At 40.4% G+C, this 24,804-nt stretch overlaps 1 protein-coding gene and 1 long non-coding RNA gene across 3 annotated transcripts in view; one reads left to right on the forward strand and one right to left on the reverse strand.

Annotated features, from left to right (window-relative positions):
- The window catches only part of LOC125904057 (uncharacterized), a 30,981-nt gene extending 15,009 nt beyond the window's left edge, over positions 1-15,972 (reverse strand). Inside the window, exon 1 of the long non-coding RNA XR_007451374.1 lies at positions 15,718-15,972. This is a non-coding gene — a long non-coding RNA (uncharacterized LOC125904057). The remainder of the gene's footprint in view (positions 1-15,717) is intronic.
- On the forward strand, positions 190-24,154 carry cdk1 (cyclin-dependent kinase 1). Of its 2 annotated transcripts, none has more exons than XM_049601258.1 (8): positions 190-291; positions 1,001-1,043; positions 4,743-4,899; positions 6,086-6,209; positions 9,152-9,322; positions 17,403-17,566; positions 22,479-22,620; positions 23,877-24,154. In XM_049601258.1, the coding sequence occupies exons 2-8, from the start codon at positions 1,007-1,009 to the stop codon at positions 23,991-23,993; spliced, it is 912 nt and encodes a 303-aa protein (XP_049457215.1). In that variant the 5' UTR covers positions 190-291; positions 1,001-1,006; the 3' UTR covers positions 23,994-24,154. The 2 variants fall into 2 exon arrangements, with proteins under 2 accessions (XP_049457215.1, XP_049457216.1); XM_049601259.1 differs by lacking the exon at positions 190-291 and adding an exon at positions 818-836.
- The last annotated feature ends 650 nt before the right edge of the window (positions 24,155-24,804 follow it).

A 24,804-nucleotide genomic window follows, 5' to 3' on the forward strand; every position in this document is an offset into this window, starting at 1 on the left:
ACTGATCCAATAGATGCTTACAGGACTGATAGAGAAGACGATGGTCTCTGCCTGGGAGACGACACTCGGGGCACAACTGTTCCTGGCAGAACGGCGCGTTCTCTCCCGCTCAGTCCACGTGACAGCATCCCGTTCCCTGATTGGCGGTTTTGAAACACATTACGAGAACTCATTGGTCTGTCTTTGAACCGCTGTTCAACTGCGGTCAATTCAAAAGAGTCTGTCAGCATTCCAGCGGCAGTCACTGCACCAGAGTAACGTTAGGCACGATACGAAAGGAGGCAAAGCCAGGTGAGTAACGTATTATTTTACTTTCTACGGACTGAAAACTGAATTAAGTGATTTGTCAGGTCAGTTGAAAACTTTGACCCATTGACCCGGACAGACGGCAAGTCAGCTGCAACTAGAAAATCAACAGAAAGTAGCCTTGTGGATTTAGCATGAGCTAACGTAAAGCTAACATCAGTGACCTTAACCTGTTCGCTTAACGTTAGCAAGGAAATAACGGCAACGCTGACTTTATATCATTTTCATCTTTCCAGGTTTAAGTTACAGTCTTAAGTTACAGTCTTAAGATACACTAACGTTAGTGAACTGTCCACAGCTGATGCTAAAACTCAGTGTTAGAGGAGGTAAGTTAACATTATGAGCTCGCCATAAATCTAGGATAACGTTACTGTTATATTTTAAGTAGCGTAACAGCATCGTAACTTAAACGTTAATTTGCCGTGATTCATTGCTGTAGCTAAACAGTATTAGTTAAATTTATAGTGAACATGATGTGCCTAATTCATACTGTTCGCTTTCCACAGCCTTGCTAGGCCACATTTTACATTGTAAGTAAAACAGTGACTTCAACTTAATGTCATTAGCTAAAATGTGACAGTAGGTTAATAAAAAGTTTGAAATGAAAAGGTAACTATTAATGTTACTGTAAAGTAATGACAGCTGTTGAAACAGAACGCTTGACATGACAGTATTGTTGTTGATTGTTTTTCAGGCAATAATGGAAGACTACCTGAAGATAGAGAAAATTGGAGAAGGTTTGTCTGTTTGTTTTCTTGTCTTTAGCTCAGTTATTTAAAAAAAAAAAAATGCACCAACTGTAAGCTAAAGTATGGAAGGTTTCGGCTTCAAAGAGAACACCACTAAAATTAAGAATTCCAATATGTTATGTTATGTTATAGTTCAACTTGTATAAATATGAACTACTCTCAAAGAGATGTAAGGGTATGAAGTCTGGAGCTGCTCCATAGACAATGAATGGGAGCCTGATTTTGTGGACCCACTGAATGTTTGTTTTCTTTTTTTATACTCGAATGAGCTTTATTCTATTGTTGTGTTCTCAGTTCTCAAACAGCATGTACTCATATATTTAGAATATTCCCCTTGCTGCTCTAAGTAGTCCTTTTCACACAGAGATTGTGTTACGGAGCAGCCACAAAGTCCCTTCTTTATGCCTCCATTGCATTTTTACACAGGACAAACACAGTGGCATCATGCTGCTCCAGTGTGTGATATTGGAAAGCATGCTGGCATCAAGGAAGCAATAGAGGTGTGACGGGCGTAACATATAACATAACTGCGTTAGCCTCTAGTGTGATATAAAATACGCATCTGCAGTGCTTTATAAACAATAACAGTGGCAATAACAAACATTTACCATCTCTGTCATATTGCGGCTGATCTCGTCCTTTGCTTAGAGGGTAAGGAGTTCCTGAATGTCATTGTTTTGCCAATTTGCAGACATTAACAGCCGCTGTTCTTCTGTTTTTGAGTTAGCCACTAACACCTACTTTATAAATCTTCCCTGTTGGTTCACACACATAACACAAAACATCACACCCGTCCTGCCCTTGGTCCCATCCTGCTGCCTTTCGTTCATACAGACATCGTTTCAGCGCTGTCACTACCTCCTGTGGTGACTAAAAGACAAGACAACTCTACCTTACCATTCCACGATCGTACCTCAGGGCTGCACCATTCACTTTTTTTTTGCATATACCCCTGGTGTCACAGAGGTTGAAAATTTTGTGGCACAGGCCACAAAATTGTAACACAGGTACAAAAGTATCAAGTAAGTCCATTGTAGTTTGAGACTATTCAAAGTCAGTGTTATGGGGAGTTTAAAAGTAATTTTCTATGACCTTTCAAATGAGTATAGTACTGAAAAAATGCAGACATTGTTTTAATTATGCTTAGGCTATTTATAAATTATTATTAATATTGTTTATGCACATAGAACGGAGGCAGGAAGTTGGGGTGCTGAGGGGGCTGCAGCATCCCCTGAAACCAGGTATTATAAATAACATCAATTTTTTTTAAAAGAGTTTAAACGTACTGTTAAAACTATAGTGTTTTCTCTTTACACTTTACAGTGTTATATAAGGTTACAGGTCTGGGGGGGTATTCCAGAAAGGTTCGTTATGTGAAAACTCAGAGTAAGTTAACCCTGAAATGAGGGAAACTCTGAGTTATCCATTTCAGAAAGAGAGGTAACTGAAACTCTGAGTCAGTCACCATGGTAACAGACTCTGTGAATATAACCTGCATGCTGACAGGTTTTCTTCAATAAACCCTGAGTTTTTCTCTGTCTCCTCTCTCTTGCACGCTGTTTCATTTCCTCATTCATTCAGTCCGTGTCAAAGCTTGTATCGAAGCGCATTTATTAGCGGAGATTTACCGTCTGTCACAGTCTAAATCCTGCTGGATATTAGTTTGTTACTCAGGACTGTCTTAAGTTACTGAATTTATGCACATCAGTCATTTCTTTGGACATCAGTTTTTGTCTTTACATTCAAATATTACACAGCGAGAATTCACCCTCAGCTCAGAATCAAACCTCTGTCCTTTTTATATTCATTATTTTTTATAATACTGTGCACAAGGATCAGACTGTCAGTCTGTTAGAGCAGCTCTGAAATGTTTATTGCACATAATGTGTAGGTCTAATTATTTAAATTTTAAAAATCGGTATAAAGCTTTAGACACGTAGTATCAATGACTAATGATCTCTATCACTGATGTCATTGGTCGCACTGATGGAACATAATTCCTACAGCCTAATATTGGGGATTATATGTTAATATTTCTGAGTGACCAATGGTGCAACGTTTCAGTGTCTTTAAATTTACTACATTTGTAGCTGAAATAGAGAAATTAAAAAAATGTACAAAAGCCAGAATCTCTCAGATTAGATGACTGCTGTACTGCCTGAGCTACTGCCATCCCAACTAGGGCTGTGACGATGTGGATTTTTTTAACCCATGGTAATACGGCTGTAGGAGAGAGGAATAACGTCGTGGGAGAGACAAAAACTGAGTAAAAAAAACACCCTGAATATGTTTAGAACTACAAATGAACCTTCTTTTAGTGATTTATATTATACAAAGAAAATTTTACATTTACATCCTGCCCTGACTGTAAACCAGGTCGGGATCAGCCAATGGCGGTTCTGCGCATGCGCGATCTCCTGCTCTGACTGCAGCTGGGAAGGAGGACTTGGCCGCCTATGAGTGCTTTGGGGCGAGGGAAGGGCACCATGGCAGCATCCGCTGCTCGTTGAGAAGAATAAGAACGATACGTGCTTTCATGTCAGAGTCTCCAAAAGTCTCCGATAACATCAGAAAAAGTTGCTAGATTTGTGGCTAGTCACTTTTTGAAAAAGAGTCGCTAGAGGGGTCTGAAAAGTCACTAAATATAGCAACAAAGTCGCTAAGTTGGCAACACTGACCACATACGCATCCCTGACTCTACACGTAACATTACAGCCAATCACCGGCAGCATATCAGACCTTGATCACTAGGAGTCATGTGACTCAGATCACGTGACTCCTAGGTACCGAAGCTTGGCACCAAAAGACAAGGCATTTTTCGATACTCATTAGCACCGAAGCAATTCGGTCGGTGCTATAAAAGAACCGAACTTTGGTACCCAGCGCTAGTGAAGATGGACGGTATTTTGTGATGGTGCATCATTGCATCTTGCCATTAAAGGTGCTAAAATTAGCGTGTTCACCCAGGTGTCCTGTTCCCATCAATGCCAATTGGAGCCGGAGGCGATAAATACCAGTGACTACCATTCCTGTTGCATTAAACAGCCAGATGTTCGTAAAGTAGTAGAATAGTAATACATGATTGATTCACCTCACACGCAAACACTCATCTTAAACAAGCAAGCAGCTCTGTCTCACACACGCAGAACAAAGCTGTATAGCATGGGTGCTTTGGTGATAGTTTCTTTCATATCATGGACTGGGTTTTTTTTGCAGCATGTGCAACATATATGTTGCACTGTACAGCCCTGTACCTTTTATATACAGCACAGTGAGGCAGCATAACGGCGCAATATTCCCACCTTAAACGGGCATTGTAAAGGAGGCTTATTGAGAGAGAGTGTTATCAAGAACATCTTTTTCAAGTCATTGTCTATGGAGAAGCTCCAGACTTTATACCCTTTGACATCACCCATTTGAGTTTTAGAACTTTAATTTTTAGATTTGGGAGAGAGTTGTTCTTTACTAATACTTATGAACTGTCTTAGACCATAGAAGTAATATGTATGAATTTTGAAAATAGTTGTAGTTCCCCTTTAATAGAAATAAAATTGCATTGTCATTGTCTCAGCACCCATCCATTGTCATTGTTTGTACTTTATTCAACAAGGTCATGACTGTGATGTTATTCAGTGACTGTTTGGCTGTACTTAATGTGATAACCAATCATTTGCTAATTTGTTGCAGGTACCTATGGGGTGGTGTATAAGGGCAGGCACAAGGCCACAGGGCAAGTTGTGGCCATGAAGAAGATCCGTCTGGAGAGTGAGGAGGAGGGGGTTCCCAGTACTGCTGTCAGAGAAGTGTCTCTGCTTCAAGAGCTCAATCATCCCAACGTTGTAAGGTGCGCTGACTTTGTGTTGAGTATCGAGGGTTGCAGAATGGGATTAAAGGGTATGAGAAGTCAAGTAAGAATTTCCAGCTGATGAAATGCTGTGGTATGTTAAATTGTCTCAGTGAAACTGGCCCCAAAATATCAGCAACACTGAGATCAGAAAGTGTCTGATAATATGGCGCTGTTGTTCTATATGTTTATTCTGAGTGGTATGTCACTGTCACTGCTGTTTTACTGGCTTATGGCACTAATGTTCCGTTGTCCACCTCAGAGATATCAGCAGTGACGTCAAACTTTGAAACAACATATGTCAATTGAGCAACAGTGGCATATAGGGCTGCATGATGGAGTGGGCAATATGGCCCTAAAATATTACCATGATATTTCAGGGTATTTTTGCGATAACAATATTCTTGACAATATGACAAATTAGTAATAAAAAAAATAAAAAATGTATCATTAATTTTAACAACATAGAATTGCAACAAAATAAGTGATAAGGAGCCGCTGAATGAGTTCCCTCTGAGCGGTAAGTTGCCAGAAGTGTCTGAGAAGTTGCTGTTCACATTCAGGACACCACAGTTTAATCCACACTACTGAAGCTGCTCCTCTTTTAGAACCACCATGGAGTCCATAATAATTTCGTTGTCAGCCATGCTTGTTGTTATTTTGACAGATATTGTGATTGTTAAATGAGTCTTGACTTAAGTGGAAATGGTAATTTTTGCATTTTATTTTCACTGAGGAAAAAAAAGATGATGATGTGAGTTTTTGCTGGGGTCTGTACCAAACAAGAATGTTTCATTGCATCTGGGATGTGATTTGTAGGCTGGGGCATCTCTGTAGTGTCACAATGCTTCATTTATAATGGTATTTTGAGACGAACATTCCCGCCCCTATATTGTTTTCAACTTTCACTGAAGACGACTGCTTCCAGTATAAATATGCAGCCAAACCCTCAACATAGCGTATGTGAGCAAACAAGACATAGGATAAGATAATCCTTTCTTCGTCCCACAGTGGGGGAAATTTGCAACAATACAGCAGCAGAGGAATAGTGCAAACATGAAGCCTCAGTAGAAAAAACACACAAGGCACTATATAAGTACGTATCAGTTAAAAGAAAAACACAGGTTGATGTAATAAGTAAACCGTACAAAACAAGAGCAATATATAAATTGTGTGTGTTTCCCAGACTCCTGGATGTCCTGATGCAAGAGTCTCGTCTTTACCTCATCTTTGAGTTCCTGTCCATGGACCTGAAGAAGTACCTGGACTCCATCCCCTCTGGCCAATACATGGACCCTATGCTGGTCAAGGTAACTGTGATTGTGATGATTAAACTCTCGAAGCAGTTTATCTTAGGGATCTTAGGACTGTTTATGTGTTACTGCAGTTGACCTAAAATACTTGGATGGTAACAATAGTCATGTGCTCTGAATTTCTGGGCTCTTTTGTTGCTTTGAGGTTGTTCATCTCTTTCCTGTCCAGCTGGTTTTTATTACAATTTCAGCTGACATTGGGGCGAGAGGCAGGATACATCCTGGACGGGTCGCCAGACTATCCCAGAGCAAACGCATAGAGACAGACAACCATTCACACTTACATTCACATCTATGGTCAATTTAGAGACGCCAGTTAACCTAATCTGCATGTCTTTGGATTGTGGGAGCCGGAGTACCCAGAGAAAACCCACGCTGACACGGGGAGAAATGCCAACTCCGCACAGAAGTGCTCCCCCGCTAGTGGTGGGCGATAAAACGATAGCATAGAGACTGATGAGTTTTAGAATAAAGTTACAGTGCTAACGTTAGATAGTAGCGTTAATGTTACTAGTAAGTGGAAACACACAAGGAAGATAACAATGTTTCAGAGGCTACGCTACAGTAGGCTAACATTAGCCATTAGCAACTGGATGCTGTGTTGTCATATAACGTTATGAACTGAACTGAACTTCTTTATTTGTCATTTTTACGTGCAGCACAAAAACGAAATGACATTTCACATACCCCAAGCAAAAAGAAACAAAACATTTAAAAGCAATTTGTGCAATATATAAAAAAGAACAGACAGTGCAATACTAAGAAAAAAAGGGTCGACATTTCAGTCAAAAACTCCACATCCTGAGAGCAGAACTGGGAAATCCTCTTCACATCACGGCACCATGATTTGTTTGTGTATATTGCCTGACCGCCACCACGGAGCTTACCAGATGATGCAGCCTCCCTGTCTGCTCTATGTAATGTTAGCCCTGTTAGCTCAAAACCGGAGTCTGTTGATGTTATGTGAGTGGTTACGTCGGCCAGAGGCCTCCACTTGGGGAATACAGACAGGACGCTTGGCCAATCATTGCATTCTGTCCAAATGCAATGGTTGGTTGGAGTTTTCTTAGAACCATATGAGAATGGTTTAATTATGAGTTTTATTTCTGGTGGAATTCACTTACATTTTAGTGTGCCATCAGTTTATTAATAGCATTTTAACCTAAACAAAGAAAAGTGTAAAATTTCCAGAAAGGTAAGTGTTTCTTTAACCATTTCACTAACAAGTGGGCAAAATATGGAAAGAAAGGATTCTACTTCAAGAGGGGGGGCGATTGAAAGGCAGTGTGCAGATTCTAGGGCTGTCAACGAATATTCTAAATTCGAATCTAAATTCGAATTTGAAAAAAAAAAAAAAAAAAATGGACCTTCGAATGTAAAAATTGGTATTCAGTTGTGGAGAGAAAAAAAACACCACCGCAGCTGTCCTCTTTGCGCGTGTGCATTGGCCTGGGCCGCTGCACTGAACGCACTGCATAAACGCCAGGGCCACACCACCCGCAGAAGTGCTGCTGGTCGACAAGAGGTTCTACTCCCAGCTGTTGTCTCCGTCACCCCACGGCTTGACACATTCGCTCGCAGCTCGCGCAGAAAATAGACCAGACGCCGAAACAGAGCTGCGCGGTGCAGCGCAGCCGGTGTGGATGACACAATCGGTTAACATGGGTGGTGTGGCCATGGGTCAGAGAGGGGGGGGTGAGCGAGAGGTCCGCGGTCGTTTATAACGTAATGTTATAGATAATTGTTTTATGTGTTTTAATGTGTAGGTATGTAAATGTTTTCAAAGACGTTTATGTTGAAATAAAAATACCTACAGGTAGTTATGTTTCCTTGTATTAATACATATACAAGTATGTTTCCTTGTATTAGTTTGCCCTCTTGTGGACATAATGCAAAAAAAAAAAAATTCGAATGGTTCAAACCTATGAGCTATTTTTAGAAGGAATATTTGAACGTCATTTTTGAGCAATTTTGACAGCCCTAGCAGATTCAGATTCTGTGTGAAATAATTACTCATCATCCAGATCTTGTTCAGCATACCAGCACTGTTACAGTGAAAGTAAAATGGGTCGTTATATGCAACTACTTTGTTTTCATTTTCATTCATTAATTTATTCTTTCCACGTTTTTAGTTGGCTAGTTGGTTTGGTAGAGTTCAAGGCCAGTAAATATAATGTATTTATAAAGTAATTTTGTTTGCTGGTCCTGGTTGCTTGTTTCTCTCCCAAGATCTGGCAACACTGAACACAATACAGATGGATGGATGGATAGATAGAGATAGATAGGTTTATTGTCCCTTTCAGGAGAAGCGTGGAGTGAGTAGCAAGAATGAGTGCGGATATCGAGGAATAGTCGAGTAGTAGTTTTTATACCATCTCGTGTATGTTCATTTATTTGAGTGTTTTCTAATGGTTGTGTTGACATTACATTTTCCTCCGTGTGCCTTGACTGATGACTGTGATTGAAATCAGAAGAAAGCTATTGAGTTTAAAATAAATGTGTTAAAATGTATTTATTTTCTCCTGGTCCTTATTTTAAATAGGTTATAAAAAAAATTATCAATAATTATCGTTATCGATCAATATGAACCAGCTATATCGTGATATACTTTTCAGCCATATTGCCCACCCCTATTCCCCACCCTGGGTTCGAACCGGGAACCCTCTTGCTATGAGGCGACAGTGCTAACCACTGTATCACCATGCCGCTATTTAATCAAAATGTAATGCAAAAAAAATCAGAGAACTGAGTAGTGTTTTTATTTCACCATCTTAATGAGCCACCTATAATAAAGGGGCAATGTCATGAAAAAAATGCTTTGTCTTCTGTGCCGAGGTTTAAAACAGATTAACATGCCATTTGTCTTGTTCTGCCCGTTCACTTTCACAACTCTAAACATATTTCCATCTCCATGTTCATCTTTCTTCGCCACCTTATAGAGCTACCTTTACCAGATCTTGGAAGGCATTTACTTTTGTCACTGTCGTCGAGTCCTCCACAGAGACCTGAAACCTCAGAACCTCCTCATCGACAACAAGGGAGTCATCAAACTGGCAGACTTTGGCCTGGCTCGGGCCTTTGGTGTTCCTGTCAGGGTCTACACCCATGAGGTGAGAATCCATCCACATAGGTAAAAGCCTGAATGTAGAGTAACAAATAAGTCTTTGAAGTCTGAGGAAGAGCGGTAGGCTCAAAATATCACTCTGCAATTAAAATCCTTCTAAATGAGAGCTGCTTGGCATGCAGACTTACTTGTTTTCTGGAGCGTTTCTCCGGATGGTCAAGTATTGACGTTGGGATGTGCATGTTTTTTTTTTCCTACTGTTTTAGATGCTAGAATGTATCCAAAGAATGACAGTGTTAAGCAGGGAAATTATTCTCTGTTTCCTGCCCAGGGACTATGGATGAAAATTAGCTTATAGCTAACTTTGTTGCAGCTAGGTAGATGTGCACTGTCCCTGCTAAATAAATAAGGCGGCTTTATTGTTGTGCATTGCATTTATACTTTTGTGGGGGTGTGTCTGTGTCGCTCTGCAGTCCCACCTCCAAAACATTAGTCAACCGTGGGTTTCTGTGAAGTGCTGTTAAGATTGATTCATTCAAAACACACATTAAACATGGCTTAATAGCAACAATATCAAACACAACTACACAAACATTATTAGCATAAGCCTATGACATTTTACACTGTATAAATTAGCCTAGCAGCAAGCAGAGTTTCCCTCTACTGATTTGAAGCCAGAAACAACAGTAACATTACAAAATTAATTTACATTATAACTCACAAGGTTCACAGACAAAACACTTGTCTTATACTAGACATGCTTTCCCCACATATACAATATGCTAACATTATTAGCATAAACCTATGACATTTTACACTGTATAAATTAGCCCAGCGGAAGCAGAGTTTTCCTCTATTAATTTGAAGCCAGGAACAACAGCAACAGTAGATAAAAGTAACGTTACAAAATTAGTTTCCATTATAACTAGGGATGTTCCTGGCAACTAATTTCCCTGTCTACTAAACAAAAATTTTAATTGAGACCAGTCTACTAGTCTAAAAAAGGGAAAACACTCAGAAAACAAAATTTAGCACAATTTATTGTTAAGTATTTGAAACATTGTCCCAAAAAATATTGTGTGCATTAAAGCTGCAGTAGGTAGAAAGCCTGAAAACGGTTGATTTTTGAGTCTCATCTGAGTTAAGTTTGGTTCGTCTCCACCCTGAGCCCCTCCTACCAGACAAGCACGCGAGTATTTTATCCTACTTGGTTCTATTTCTCCTTCTCTGGGAGCCTCGGCTCTCCCTCACCGCGCAGCAGCCCGCCCCATTGCGCCCTCCGGCCGGGCCCGGCCCCACCTCACCCTTCCTCTCCCTCTGGGGCTCCGGGGAACCGAGTTCTGTCTTCCTTTTTTGGGGGGGTTGTTTAGCCGTATAGGCAGTTGTTGGTGCACTGTTCACCATTGCCGCTTGCTCTCCCCTTCTGCCGGCGGCACGGTAACACACATATACAGTAGAACAGCCAATAGGAACGCAGTGGTCTGAGCTGACCTTTGATTGGTTGATGCACATCGGCACAATACTGATTCTTTAGAGGCTGAACACAGAGCCATGGTGAGGTGCAGAAACCTATTGTTTGTCTCAGACCACTTGATTTACATTATGCTTAGAGGATATTATAAAATTTTTACTCAATTATACCAAAACAATGTTGCCTACTGGAGCTTTAAGAGCCCTTTGAAGCCTTTAATCATAGTCTTCCACAAACATGTCAGATTTTAAATGCCACTGAAGTACGAGACACTTTGTGCCGTGTGGTACGAATGTGAACATGAAGGCAACTCAGTCAAAATTTAACCACTAAAATATATCTAATATAAATAAATTGCCTCTGAAATGTGGAGCACATTGAACCTTGCAGATTATCTGACAGAAATTTTAATTCTTTTTAAAGTTAATAAAACTTATTTATAATTAACTTAACTTAAATTTATAATTAAAGTTCAGCTGAAATGAGAGGCATTTTGCGTCGTGCAGTATGAAGGTAACCCTGCACATTATCTTACAAAAACTCACTTAAAGGTAACAAATAATATAACATCTCAAAAAAGATTAATTGCTGCTGAATTCATTTTCTAGATCAAAGTACTGCCAAACCATGCTGGTTTTGCAAGAGGACATCTCTCCATTTTCCCACCGTGCTGTTTTAAAACTCCAGATTAGTCAAGCATTACCACTGGGAGGTAGCCTGGAAATCCAGACTCAAATCTAGAAAGATTTTGAGTCCAGCCCTCATTGATACACCCTTCCTACCCAAGGGGCCGCACTAACTGAGGCATTTCAAATGCCGCCGCACGCAATTGGATAGCATGATGGCCAATCAGAGCAAAAAACAAGGTGAAGTATTCATTGCACTAAGCCCTATTTGTTTGCCCAACAGTGGGGCTGACTGATTTATTATGCTTTTGCCGTATCTTGTCGGCAAAACAGCAAAAATGTCCCTCCTGGAAACGAAGGCTTCTAGGGCAGTCTCTGGCTTAGCGTTTCTTCCACAGCTAAATTGAATGGACGCCGTCCTTCGGCAGCTGCCATCTTAGCTGTTTACTTTTTGACTCTTATGGTGCAGCACTGTCATCATCATGTTACGGCTGCCCAGAGCCTTACAGATCGACAGATTCGATTGGCGATTCAGCGGGCATCTGGAATCTGGATTTCCAGGTTAACTGGGAGGGGGACTGCTGTCTGACAGCTCTGTAGCACCCACTAGTGGTGGGCGGCTGCATGACAGTTAAGCTGCATTGTACATGAATAAAACACTAATAGCAGGGTTCCTACGTGTCCTGGAAAACCTGGAAAATAATTGACCAATTTTCCAGTCATGGAAAACGTATGGAAAATGAGAAAAAAAAGTAAAATGTCCTGGAGAAGCTTGAGTTGTCTTGGACAATGATTTCTCCTCCCTCTGCTTCTCTCTACCTTGTGAGTGAACGCAAATGAGTTAAAAAGTTTGCGCATACATGACTGTTCTCAGCTGTCAAAATTGAGCTGCGGAGCTTTTCTGCTTCTAGCCGGCACAGCGCCCCACGTGACGCTACCAGCCAATCAAATTTGTTCCCTCAGAGCAGTCCCGCTACCCAGTGTTTCCATTTGACTTTGTTGCTAGATTTATTGCCTTTTCAGACTCCAGTAAGGACTTATTTTTTCCAAAGAAGCGCCAAAAACTAGTGACTTTCAGTTCAGGAGTGTTGCTGTATAGCTGTTTATCGAGTGTGAAGTTTTTCTCTCCTTTCTGTGTTTCCTCTGTTGAGTGACAGACAGAGGAGCAGTAGAGAGCTGTAGTGGGCGTGCCGTTTAATACTGTTGGCTGTGCGCTGTGAGATGAAACATCTCTGATTTCAGTAGAGCCGCAGTGACCATGAGAGCGACAGCTTCGAGATAGCGGCGATTAACCGGTAGTCTCACTGGGCCACGTTTCACTCAGTCTTTCATACTTGTTCCATCGTCTGACAGCAGAAACAGAAAATATATGAATGAGAAAAACTTCATTAGGAATTCAGCTTTATTAAAATACTGTATAACTTATGTGAACAGAGAGGAGAGAAGAAATTGGAGAGAAGAGATTAGCGACTTTTCATGCAATTTTTAGCTAGCTACTTTCCAGTGAAAGTAGTTGTCAGCACCCGAGTGAGATGCACACAGACCACAGGGAAGAGGCACCCCTTAAATGAGACGGAGGGTAGGCAGTGAAAACTAAAGGCTTACATGTTCATTTGAACCGCTGGCAGTTCTTATTGCTAATGTTGTTAGCATAAATTAATGGGATTCAACATGGCTAAATTAGCATTAAAGCTATCAATCAGTCAATATTTTGCAACTTTTAAACAAATCAAATGTAATTCAAAGGGCTTGACAGGTTAATTAAACACCACAATGGTGATAAAAAGAAATAATAAAATACGCCAAAATAAAATTTAGGATACTTGAACAGTAAATCAATAAAATCTAATTATAAAAATATAATATATTTAAATATAAACAATAAAATATAGATGAAGCAGAGCAAATAACGATAAAAAATTGATAAATAGAATAAGTATAAACCATAAATGTATAATAGTAAGACACTACATAAAAACCAGACTAAAAAGATAGCTAGAAAACAATGTTTATGTCTGAGAATTAGAAATAAATGTATTTCAGGTTCAATATGATACAGTGGTACTAGCTAGAGATATTGGTCATCAACCCTTAATCTTGTTTCTTAGAGGACTAGAGTAACCTAAAATGACTGTACTGGAACAATAAAATGCAGTTTAGCATCTAACCAAAAGTGTGTGCCATGTGGTGTGTACAGTATGTATAATACATAGGATATGAAAGATATGAAAAAGCTAAGGTATGAACAGTAATTTACTGTGTAAACAGTCAGTATGAGCATCAATAGATTGTTTCAAATGTGTGTTGTCCTCTAATTACAGGAGTGAGGGACAATGTCAGGAAGACAGTCCAAATTATTATCGTTATGTTATAGACATAGACTGCACATCTTTTAAATCAGACCTCTGGAGGCGGGAGAGGAATAAACACAGCAAATCTGGGTAAATGTACAAAATGTAAGGTACAACTGTAGAAAAGAACACTTCTCCAAAGCATGGGGTGGCAAGGGATGTATTAGGGTACAGTGTGATAACTTGACTCAAACTGTAGCAGCTGAAAACGTCCTCGCAAAGTCCTGGAAAATAATGTCTAGAAAAGAGTGGGAACCCTGAATAGGTTTAACTGACTAATATTTGATGTTTAATCGTTTAGACGTCTAATTGTGCGCATCCCTAATTATAACTCACAAGGTTCACAGACAAAACACTTGTCTTATATGAGACACGTTTTCCCCACATATACAATATGTTAATGTTACTAGCATTACCCTACAAAATTTTACAATGCATAAATTAGCCTAGTGGCTTGCAGACTTTACTCTACTCTAGGGTTGGGTCGGTTCTCGGTAATACCAATTCGGTCCGGTACTCCATCTTGGACCGGGTTTTATTTTTTTGAGACCGACCGGACCGCATACTCGGGCAGAACGTACGCGGAGCGGATGCCGCGGAGGTCCGCCCGGTAAAAGTGGACGTCCGCAAGCCCTGTGCGCGCAGAGCACGGGTGCGCAGACTTCGCTCCGTGCACCAGTGTCACACAGAAGACTGTTCGGCATGTATTTTCCACATCGTGGGGATTTTTCACGGACATTTTTACACGTAGTCCACTCCGCTTATAGTAAGCCCGAGTCTGTGAGCACCTGTGTCTGCCTCTTCACCACGCGCACAGCAAGCAGGACAGAGAGGGGGGTGGAGCGGGGACTGAGCTAGGAGGCGCGAGTGCGCATGCGCCTCTACTGTAGCCTGGAGTTTGTTTAATAGTGACGGAGTTGATAAAGGCGGACAATTTAGTCTCGACGAAATCAAGGAATGTGCCACTATGGCAACACTTTGGCTTTGAGCCAGACGAAGGAGGCAACCCTTGTTTGCACTGATTGAGTAAGCTGCAAAATTTATTTGTAAGGAATAAAAGAAACAACTTGTTACTAGGGATGCACCGAAATGAAAATTTGCGGCCGAAACCGAATATTATTAAACACTTGGCCGAATATCATTGTTTAGTTGTTCATTAGTTTTTGCAGATGAACCCCCTCCAGATTAGTGTTGTCACGGTATCAAAATTGGGACCCACTGTGCGATACCAATGAAAATATCATGGTTCTGAGTCGTATCACGATACTACAGCGAAAATAGGCCCGTTTCCACTGAAGAAGTTCCTGGTACTATATGGGGGGCAGGAACTACTACAGTAACGTCCTCTCGCTCGGCCCTCTCAACTGCCGCGTCTCCACTGAGAGAGCGGAGTACGAGGAAGGTTCCTGTAAAGTTACGGGCTCTGGATGTGACGTAATCGTTGCGTGACCATTTTGACCGGGGCGACGTAGGGACGCCGTTAGCCGATAGCAGTGTCTTTAATAACTCACTAAATGGCCCGTGAAAAGAATATTTTTTCCAGCGGATGTCTTAGTTAAAACATGATTGAGCTCACTGGAGTAGTTTCATGTCATATCCGACAACGGGAGGCTTTTAACAGATGACGTCCTGATGTTAGCTTTGCTGCTGCTGTTAGCTGTCCCTGTCAGCTGATGCTTTCTAGACATCGTGACTTCCCCTAACTGAATAAATACCACACATATCAACACAAAACTGCTTTGCTAGCTCAATCATGTTGTAACTAAGATATCCGCTGGAAAAAATATTTTTTTCATGGGCCATTCAGTGAGTTTTTTTTACATGGCGGCGGAAGCTATATGAACGAGCTAACCCTCATCTGCTGAGTTTTAAAAATGCCAGCTATTTTGTTGCTTTCTGTTGTCGTCACATCCCTCCTTGAGTATATCCAATCAGCACCAAGTAATCCCCAAGCCCCAGCCAGGAGTCTTTCGGGGCCGTTCTGAGTACCTACCCCAAGGCAGGGACTTGTTTAGACCCTGTAAATGTTCCGGAACTCTGTCCTTCGGGGGTGGTTCCAGCGGTGGGGACATGCACCAACCAAATTACCCCAAAGTTCCTGCGGTGGAAACAGGCCTAATGAGGCAGATGTGCCTTTTGTCATTTATAAAAAGATGAATCACTTTTCTATAATACATCAATGATATTTCAATGGAATAAATTACTTACTGACTTATTCATACTTCAAAAACAGCATCAATAAGTGATTAACATAGGGGGGATCAAAATAAAATAAATAAATAAAATAAAAACCAACCAGCCACCCTCCTCCCCTGACAGTCCTTTCATAAGTAAGGAACAGTCCCTAAAGTGTGGTGAAGTTTGTGAACCGTTACTGCCAGAAAGAGAGAAATGTGAAAGGCTCGTTTCTCCTCTGACACATCACATACCTGTGCTCGGCTGGCTCGGCTGTTGAGGTACTTCTGGGCAGTCATGACACCAAGAAGAGGATATTATTGGAACTGACTTCTCCGTCGTGCGGTAAGCCGATGGCCGCTGTATTTGACAGGAATACATTAACATTACTGTCTGTGTCTGTGACCCCCATTCAACCCGCAATCGGTGGGATTCGCCTTTCGTTTCTGCTGCTGGTTGAAATCTGTAGGCTGCTCGCACAGCGTGCTGAATGATTTAAGCCTATTTTGCTCGCTCAAAACTATTGTTAGTCGCAAATGCGAGTGCCGTGACGGACGGATCGCTACACGGCACGCCGTTTGATTGCATTATCAAAATGCCACTATTATTCAGCCTTGCTTTTAACTTATTCCACCGAATACCAAATGTGGTTTTTTTTTTTTTTTTTTTGCAATATTCGGCCGAATATATTCAGTTACCGAATATATTCGGTTACCGAATATTCGGTGCATCCCTACTTGTTACTGTCACTCTGTTGTCCTAAGGTTGTTTTTTTATTTTAAATGAGTCAATTGCGCGCCCAAGTGGCGAAAATCCGATATTACCGACTTGATGCGTGTTTTTTTTTTTTGTTTTGTTTTTTTTGTTTTTTTCTTAAACAAAAACCAGACTTTTTTTTCTCTCTCTCTCTCATACTGACCCAACCCTACTCTACTCATATGAAGCCAGGAAAAATCACTCAAGACTTAAAATGATTTTTTGTGGAGGCTCTATTGTCTTTGTAATTGATTGTTTGTTATCTGCGAAATAAAAGTTGATAAAAGCTTTGTTGTGGGAAATGGTTTTCAGTTTACAAAAAAAAAACAAACAAAAAAAACAGGTGGTCTGTGTCACAGGAATGTGTAGTTACATTTCTGGGAAGGTGCATATCAGGCTACAGTGTTGATTCGATTTAGAAGTATAAATCCTACTTTACACCAGTCCTGCCCTGCGACTGGCGTCGTGCTTGTTGTTATTACGCCCACAAACCACCTCCGACCTTGACGCGCAGATCACTGCACATAGTCACGGCACAGCAGGGCAGGATTAGGCCAAACACTCCATTTGGTGGGTACATTCTAGAATTTACCATTCCCACACTGCTGCGACTGACACAGTGTTCAGAGGTAGAGCATCACCAGCACTGAATGAACACTGTATAGGGGCATATTTAATAACAAACACCAACAAACCCCAAGTCTCTAAAATGACCACTGAGCTGAATGAACCCCTGTCTGTTTCCAGGTTGTAACTCTTTGGTACCGGGCTCCAGAGGTCCTCCTAGGTTCACCCCGATATTCAACCCCTGTTGACGTTTGGAGCACTGGGACCATCTTTGCTGAGCTTGCCACTAAAAAGCCTCTGTTTCATGGAGACTCAGAGATAGACCAGCTCTTTAGGATCTTCAGGTAGACACACGCAAGCATACCTACATGCATTAAGTAGAACCATAATCAACTGTTCCTCCAGTTGTGAACTAAAACATGTGAAGCACTGAAGTAGGTAGGCCTGTGTTTTCTGATTAAAAATGGCCAAATTAAAAGAATGTTTACCAAATGTCAACAGCAAGGTATTCCTAATATTATCATTTTATTTCTAAGGTGCTGCACTATTTACAACCACCGTATTTATTTTCACTTGTATGATGCTGATATTGCAATTAACCTCTACAAACAGATTCTGTATAGGGATGGGGAAATAATTGATTCAGTTTTAAGTATTGCAATTTGTCTATTTATTTTTTTATTTTTTTGTAAAACAATTTTTATGACCTAAATTGATGTTATTCAAACATGGAGGTGGAAATAAGGTGTTCTACTGTGGAAGTCTTGGATTATATGACACAGGGCTGCACAATTATTCAAATATTAACCATGATCACGATTTTGGCTTTCCGTGATTAAATGAACATGATTGACTGCAATACTGATGTTTGAAATGCATGCTCTGCCCAGACAAATTCTGCTGCATATCAAACCAAGCGCTTTCTAAACAGCTTGATTCCACTTTTGGATAGCTGACATGCGGCTATGCTTGCACTCTGCAGCGGCAGCCTGTAAAAACAATTTCTGAATGTTGTGACTGCAGAAGAACAGAACAAAAATGATCTGTGAATCAACAATCATCATCCATTGTTTGAAGTATTTCGCATCTAGGAGAGAACAATACATGTGCAAAGAGTGCATGGGACTCAAGTAACACAATGTGTTAAACCAGCAGAAAGAAAAAAGACGAAAATTGGCTTAGGAACGGCTTTATTTTGATGCAACCATTTAGTACATTATAGTGCTGCACGATTAATCTAATCACAGTTGCAATTGCAGTGTCAGGCTGTGCGATTACAGTCCGTATAAAAGGCTGCGATTTAATGTAAATGAAGGTTAACGCGTGCGCCTGTGAACGTGACTACCTCTCCTATAGTGTGTGGAGTGTGTTGTCATTACGCCCACAAGCTATCCTGATGTGTGCAGCACGTATGGTCACCTGATTACTCGGTGTGCAGCAGTGACTAACATGAACGCTGCAGAGGAGCATGAGTGCGACCCAAAACAGGCCGAGTTGGCTAAGAAAGAAACCAGTGTCTATTATACAGTGCCCTCCAAAAGTATTGGGACAGTGAGTCCAATTTGTTTACTTTTGTTGTAGACTGAAAACATTTGGGTTTGACATCAAAAGATGAATATGAGACAAGAGATCAACATTTCAGCTTTTATTTCCAGGTATTTACATCTGGATCTGATACACAACTTAGAAGATAGCATTAATGGAACACAAAATTTTTAGGTGAGCAAAAGTATTGGAACATATAAACTTAAAATAGATTAAAGTGAATGAGACGTAATATTTAGTTGCAAATCCTTTGCTTTCAATAACTGCATCAAGCCTGTGACCCATCGACATCACCAAACTTTTGCATTCTTCATTTGTGATGCTTTTCCAGGCTTTCACTGCAGCCTCTTTCAGTTGTTGTTTGTTTTGGGGGGTTACTCCCTTCAGTCTCCTCTTCAGCAGGTAAAATGCATGCTCTATTGCAGGGGTCTGCAACCTTTGCCATTACAAGAGCCATTTTTGACCAAAAATAATTTGAAAAAATCTGCGTGGAGCCGCAAAACATGTTTGAGCCTTATGATCAAGGTAACTTAGCCTATTATGTCTAAATTAGCTTATACTTATGGTCTAAATAAGCATTTGTTAATATGTTTTACCACAAGGTGGCCACTGTGCAGGGCACTATCTATGATTATTTGGTACTTAAATTTTGCAGAGCTGGCAGTGAGAGCAAACAAATCTGTCCATGCACTACTACATTCTCTATTTTATTCAATTTACTTGTTTGGATTTGGCATTCATAGCTAACCAGCCACTGCTATCGAGATTCAGCAACATCTGGATTCATAGAATCAATTTCCATAGAATTCTTTACTCAAAGTCTCAAGGAGCCACTGGACAGGGGCTAAAGAGCCACATGTGGCTCTGGAGCCACAGGTTGCCTACCCCTGCTCTATTGGGTTCAAGTCTGGAGACTGACTTGGCCAGTCTAAAACCTTCCACTTCTTGCCCCTGATGAACTCCTTTGTTGTTGTGGCAGTGTGTTTTGGGTCGTTATCTTGCTGCATGATGAAGGATCTCCCAATCAGTTTGGTTGTATCTTTCTTTAAATTAGCAGACAAAATGTTTCTGTAGACTTCTGAGTTCATTTTGCTGCTGCCATCATGTGTTACATCATCAATGAAGATGAAAGAGCCCGTCCCAGAAGAAGCCATGCAAGCCCAAGCCATGACATTACCTCCACCGTGTTTCACAGATGAGCTTGTATGTTTGGGATCATGAGCAGATCCTTTCTTTCTCCAAACTTTCGCCTTTCCGTCACTTTGGAAAAAGTTAATCTTTGTCTCATCAGTCCATAAAACTTTTTCCCAGAATTTTTGAGGCTCATCTCTGTACCTTTTGGCAAATTCCAGCCTGGCCTTCCTATTCTTCTTACTAATGAGTGGTTTGCATCTTCTGGTGTAGCCTCTGTACTTTTGTTCATGAAGTCTTCTGCGAACAGTAGATTGTGATACCTTCACTCCTGCCCTCTGGAGGTTGTTGCTGATGTCACTAACAGTTGTTTTAGGGTCTTTCTTTACAGCTCTCACAATGTTTCTGTCATCAACTGCTGATGTTTTCATTGGTCTACCTGTTCAACGTCTGTTGCTTAGTACACCAGTGGTTTCTTTCTTCTTCAGGACATTCCGAATGGTTGTACTGGCTATGGCCAATGTTTGTGCAATGGCTCTGATTGATTGTCCATCTTCTCTCAGACTGACAATTGCTTCTTTTTCACCCATAGACAGCTCTCTGGTTTTCATGTTGGTTCCACCTCTAAATGCAGTCTGCACAGGCAAAATCTATCGTACCCAATCTGAAACTGAGCTCAGACATTCAGTGCTATTTATTGTTTGAATAATCAGTGTAATTGGGAGACACCTGGGCAACAAAACACACCTGTCAGTGACATGTTCCAATACTTTTGCTCTCATGAAAAATGGGTGGGTTCAAACAAAAGGTGCTATCTTCTAAGTTGTGTATCAGATCCAGATGTAAATACCTGGAAATAAAAGCTGAAATGTTGATCTCTTGTCCCATATTCATCCTTTGATGTCAAACCCAAATGTTTTCAGTCTACAACAAAAATAAAGGAATTGACCTCACTGTTCCAATACTTTTGGAGGGCACTGTATGGCGATACTTTGGATTTGGGGACGGCGACGTTGACCAGAAAGATGTGCTGTGTAAAACTTAAAAAGTTAAAGTCGTCACGTCCCGCCGCAAAACGACCAGTCTATATCAGCACTTGAGACAGCACAGAGAAAAGTACGAAGAATGCATGCGAGAGAAAGCCAAGCAGAGTAATGCTAAAGAGCCTCATAAAACAACAATGAAGCACAATTACACATACATTTGCAAGTGTCACGCCATACGACTACACCTCAAAGAGACACAGGAAAATCATGGACTCCATAACAAACTACATAATAACAAATGAAAAATTGAGGAAACGCAAAACAGGCTCCGCTCCAATTGAGTGTGTGTGTACAGTGTCGTGTTGCGCTGCTGTGCGAGCAGCGTGTTTGACTGTGGGTAACAGCAGCCTTTAGATGGTCATTTACACACTGTCCATAACAATAACTACGTCAGGTCAGGTCAGTGCACCTCTAAAATTATGTAGGGAAAACACTGAATCAAGCAAGAACTACATTATATTGGGTGGGGGGGGGGGCGGAGGGGCGGGCCTGACCTGGCCTGACCTGACATAGTTATTGTTATGGACAGACTTTCGACTATCGACTTTAACTTTTAAAGTTTTACACAGCACGTCTTTCTGTTAAACATCGCCGTACCAGAATCCAAAGTATCGCCATGTAATAGACGTTGCGTTATCTTCGCCACCAACTCAGCCTGCTCATGGTCGTGCTCATGCTCTTTTATGTTCGTCTATGTTGGTCACTGCTGCATGCCGGGTGGTCACCTGACCATACGTGCAGCACACACCAGAATAGCTTGTGGGCGACTACAGGAGAGGTAGTCACGTCCACAGGCACATACGTTAACATTTATTTACATTAAATTGCAAATCACAGCCTTTTATGCGGTTATGTAATCACACAGCCTGACATTGCGATTGCGATTAGATTAATCATGCAGCACTAATTTTTACCAAACTGTGCAGCACTAGTACATTAGCAGGAATGTAGCACAACATGGAAGTGAAAGCAGTGCTCTCTATTATAATGTGGAAGGGCAACAAAATATATATTATTATTATATATTATTATATATATTGCTGAAAACAATGATTTGTGATCTCGATATTGATCAAAATTGTGCAACCCTAATGTGACATCATATCCAAAAAAACAAAGCCAAAGTGAGAAAGCAGACAATGGTGGACGGCCTCTCTTTTCTTTTACACAAGTCAGGTAGCCTAACTTTGTTTTTAACTTTAATAAACATCACCATATTAATAACTGTATTGCCCTGTAGGTTACTTCCTTAGTCTGTGAATAAAGCGCTACACAAGTCGTACATGCAGCAGTGTCTTTGTTTGATCAATCGGCATCATTAAGCTCAGAAAGTTCCTGAACTTTCAGAAAGTTCCTCAAGACAGAGACTTTTTTGACACTGGAACTGTAACTATAAAGTTATAAAAGTTAAGTCCCTGGATCCCCACAGGTTTAGATCCTGAGGGTCTTGGTCCCTGGGGGACTTCCTGTTGTGTATCTAGCCTTCCCTGCAGTTCCCTCTTTGAATCCATCTGTCTGTTTGTGTTCTTTTCAGGACTCTGGGAACCCCAAACAATGAAGTGTGGCCTGATGTAGAGAGCCTGCCTGACTACAAAAACACCTTCCCAAAATGGAAGTCTGGCAACCTGTCATCAATGGTGAAAAACCTGGATAAGAATGGCCTGGATCTACTGGCGGTAAGGACTAGGGCTAACCTATTTAACAACTCCATTCTGGCTACTATTAAAGATTAAATAGAAATTCTTTGTTTTATCTTACATGACAAGAACCAGATAATGATTTTTCAGTTACAATACCAATTTTTGCTAGTATGTGAAAGAGATTCTCAGAGAACTAATAGTGTAACATTTACAAGAAATTATTTTTTAAAAAGAATAAAATCACAACAGGAATAAAACAGAATATTTTATAACTAAATGTTTCTAGAGCAGCAACAGTAACAGCAAAGTCACAATATAAACTTAATATCTCACTGGAAACAAAATAAAAAAGTAAATAAAATAAATCATATTCCTGACATCACAATACTGAGTGAAGTTTAGAAAGAATAAAAAACAGAAATCAGTCAGTATCAGTCCTGCTGTCCTCTCTGCTCCTCCCTCTCCTACTGAAGAGATTCACTGCAAGTTTTAAGATTCGAGACACACTGAGCTAAACAGTTGTTGTTTTAGCTTGTTAATAACAATTTGCTATTAGCTGGAAAGCGCTTTGTGCTTGTTTATTACATAATATTGGCGGTGGTGGATGACAGACTGCGGACAGAGCAGACTGTAATATCGCTTTTCTGCATGTTGCTCAACAGCTGTATTAATAAAGTATTGGCTTTTTCCTCAAGAAGGTTTTATTGCACTCACAGTAACAAGCGTTTTTGTCGTCCGCTGAAGTTATCTTTACTTCTGTCTTCACTGCGCCATCTCTGCACTGTGTTTGTGTGTGTGCGTAAAAGTGGAAGGAGACGCTGCAGCATGATAATAAATTACACCCAAATGTAAAAAAGTTAACTTGGCCTCAGATTTGTAAATCATTGCATTCTGTTTTTATTTACATTTTACACAGCATCCCAGCTTTGTGAAATCAGGGTTGTATGAGTAAGCCATCATTGTTTGTCATTGTAGTGGTTACAAAAGGCCAACAAGTGTCGGTGTACAGCAGCAGTTATAGCAATTACCTTATGTACTCTACAACTGGCTGGACTGAACCCTATTCAGGAGTCTGTTTGGATTCAGTGGGACACTCGAAAATGTTTACTTAAAACACTTCAATGTTTTTGTGCTACAATAGTCTGCATCACAAGAAAGCTAATAATATGTGATAAAAAATCAAATCAGATCCACTTTCCCAACGCAAATACTTGTCTAGTACTACACATTTAGCCTTTGTGATAACTTAGTGACCATCTCCTTTTCTTCCCCGTCTTGTTTCTCTGCTGTAGAAAATGTTGACCTACAATCCCCCCAAGAGGATCTCAGCACGTGAGGCCATGACTCACCCCTACTTCGATGACCTAGACAAATCCACCCTGCCTGCTGCCAGCATCAACAAAATCTAAAACCCATACTGACCTCACATAAAAACACATTCATACCCATTGTGAATTATTATTCTGTAAATACTTGTGTGTGATACTTGTTGTAGACCTTAGTACAGTTTTGTCTTTCAACAATGTCTTTTCAATAAAACTGCACTTTGTGTGATTCTCAGAACTTCACACTTGAATTTTTCTTTCCGTTACTTTCTATACTCGGGGTACATACAGAGTTTGGCACAAGATCATGTATGAATGCAGCTCCTTATTATGTGGATCTGCTGCAGAAGGACTTAAAGATGCACTCACTAGTTCCTCTCGGCTGTTTCAAAGCACTGTTGCAGGATTTTTGTATGCAATAGTCTATATACCAATGTCAGGGTGTATTTTAGATTTTAGCTTGTCTTTGTAATCGTGTGTAGTTGTCCTTTTTTTCTTGGCTTTTCTTTATAGTAATCTCATTTTGTGTTTTATATTTTTTGTTTTAGAGCTACATATTTTTTATTTTGTATTTTTGTTCTATGTTATCCATCTGTAGCTTACATTGATGCCCATCTTGGTCAGGGCACTCTTGAAAAAGAGATTTTTAATCTCAAGAGGGTTTTTTTTTTTTTTCTGTTTAAATAAAAAATTCAAAAAATATACAATTACCTCAGCAGGGTCAATAAATGCTTCTTTCAACAAAACAGCTCTCATACAGTTCCCTAGACTCCCAAAGATCCAGACTATCTAAATCTAGCTTAATATTAACATTATTACAACCACAGATAAACAAACTGCCATTACGTCATTTCAAATGTTAATATTTCTCTTCTTATTGTATGCAAAAACTCCT

The sequence above is a fragment of the Epinephelus fuscoguttatus genome, linkage group LG16, assembly GCF_011397635.1.
Source record: "Epinephelus fuscoguttatus linkage group LG16, E.fuscoguttatus.final_Chr_v1".
In the NCBI taxonomy this organism is placed as follows: domain Eukaryota; kingdom Metazoa; phylum Chordata; class Actinopteri; order Perciformes; family Serranidae; genus Epinephelus; species Epinephelus fuscoguttatus.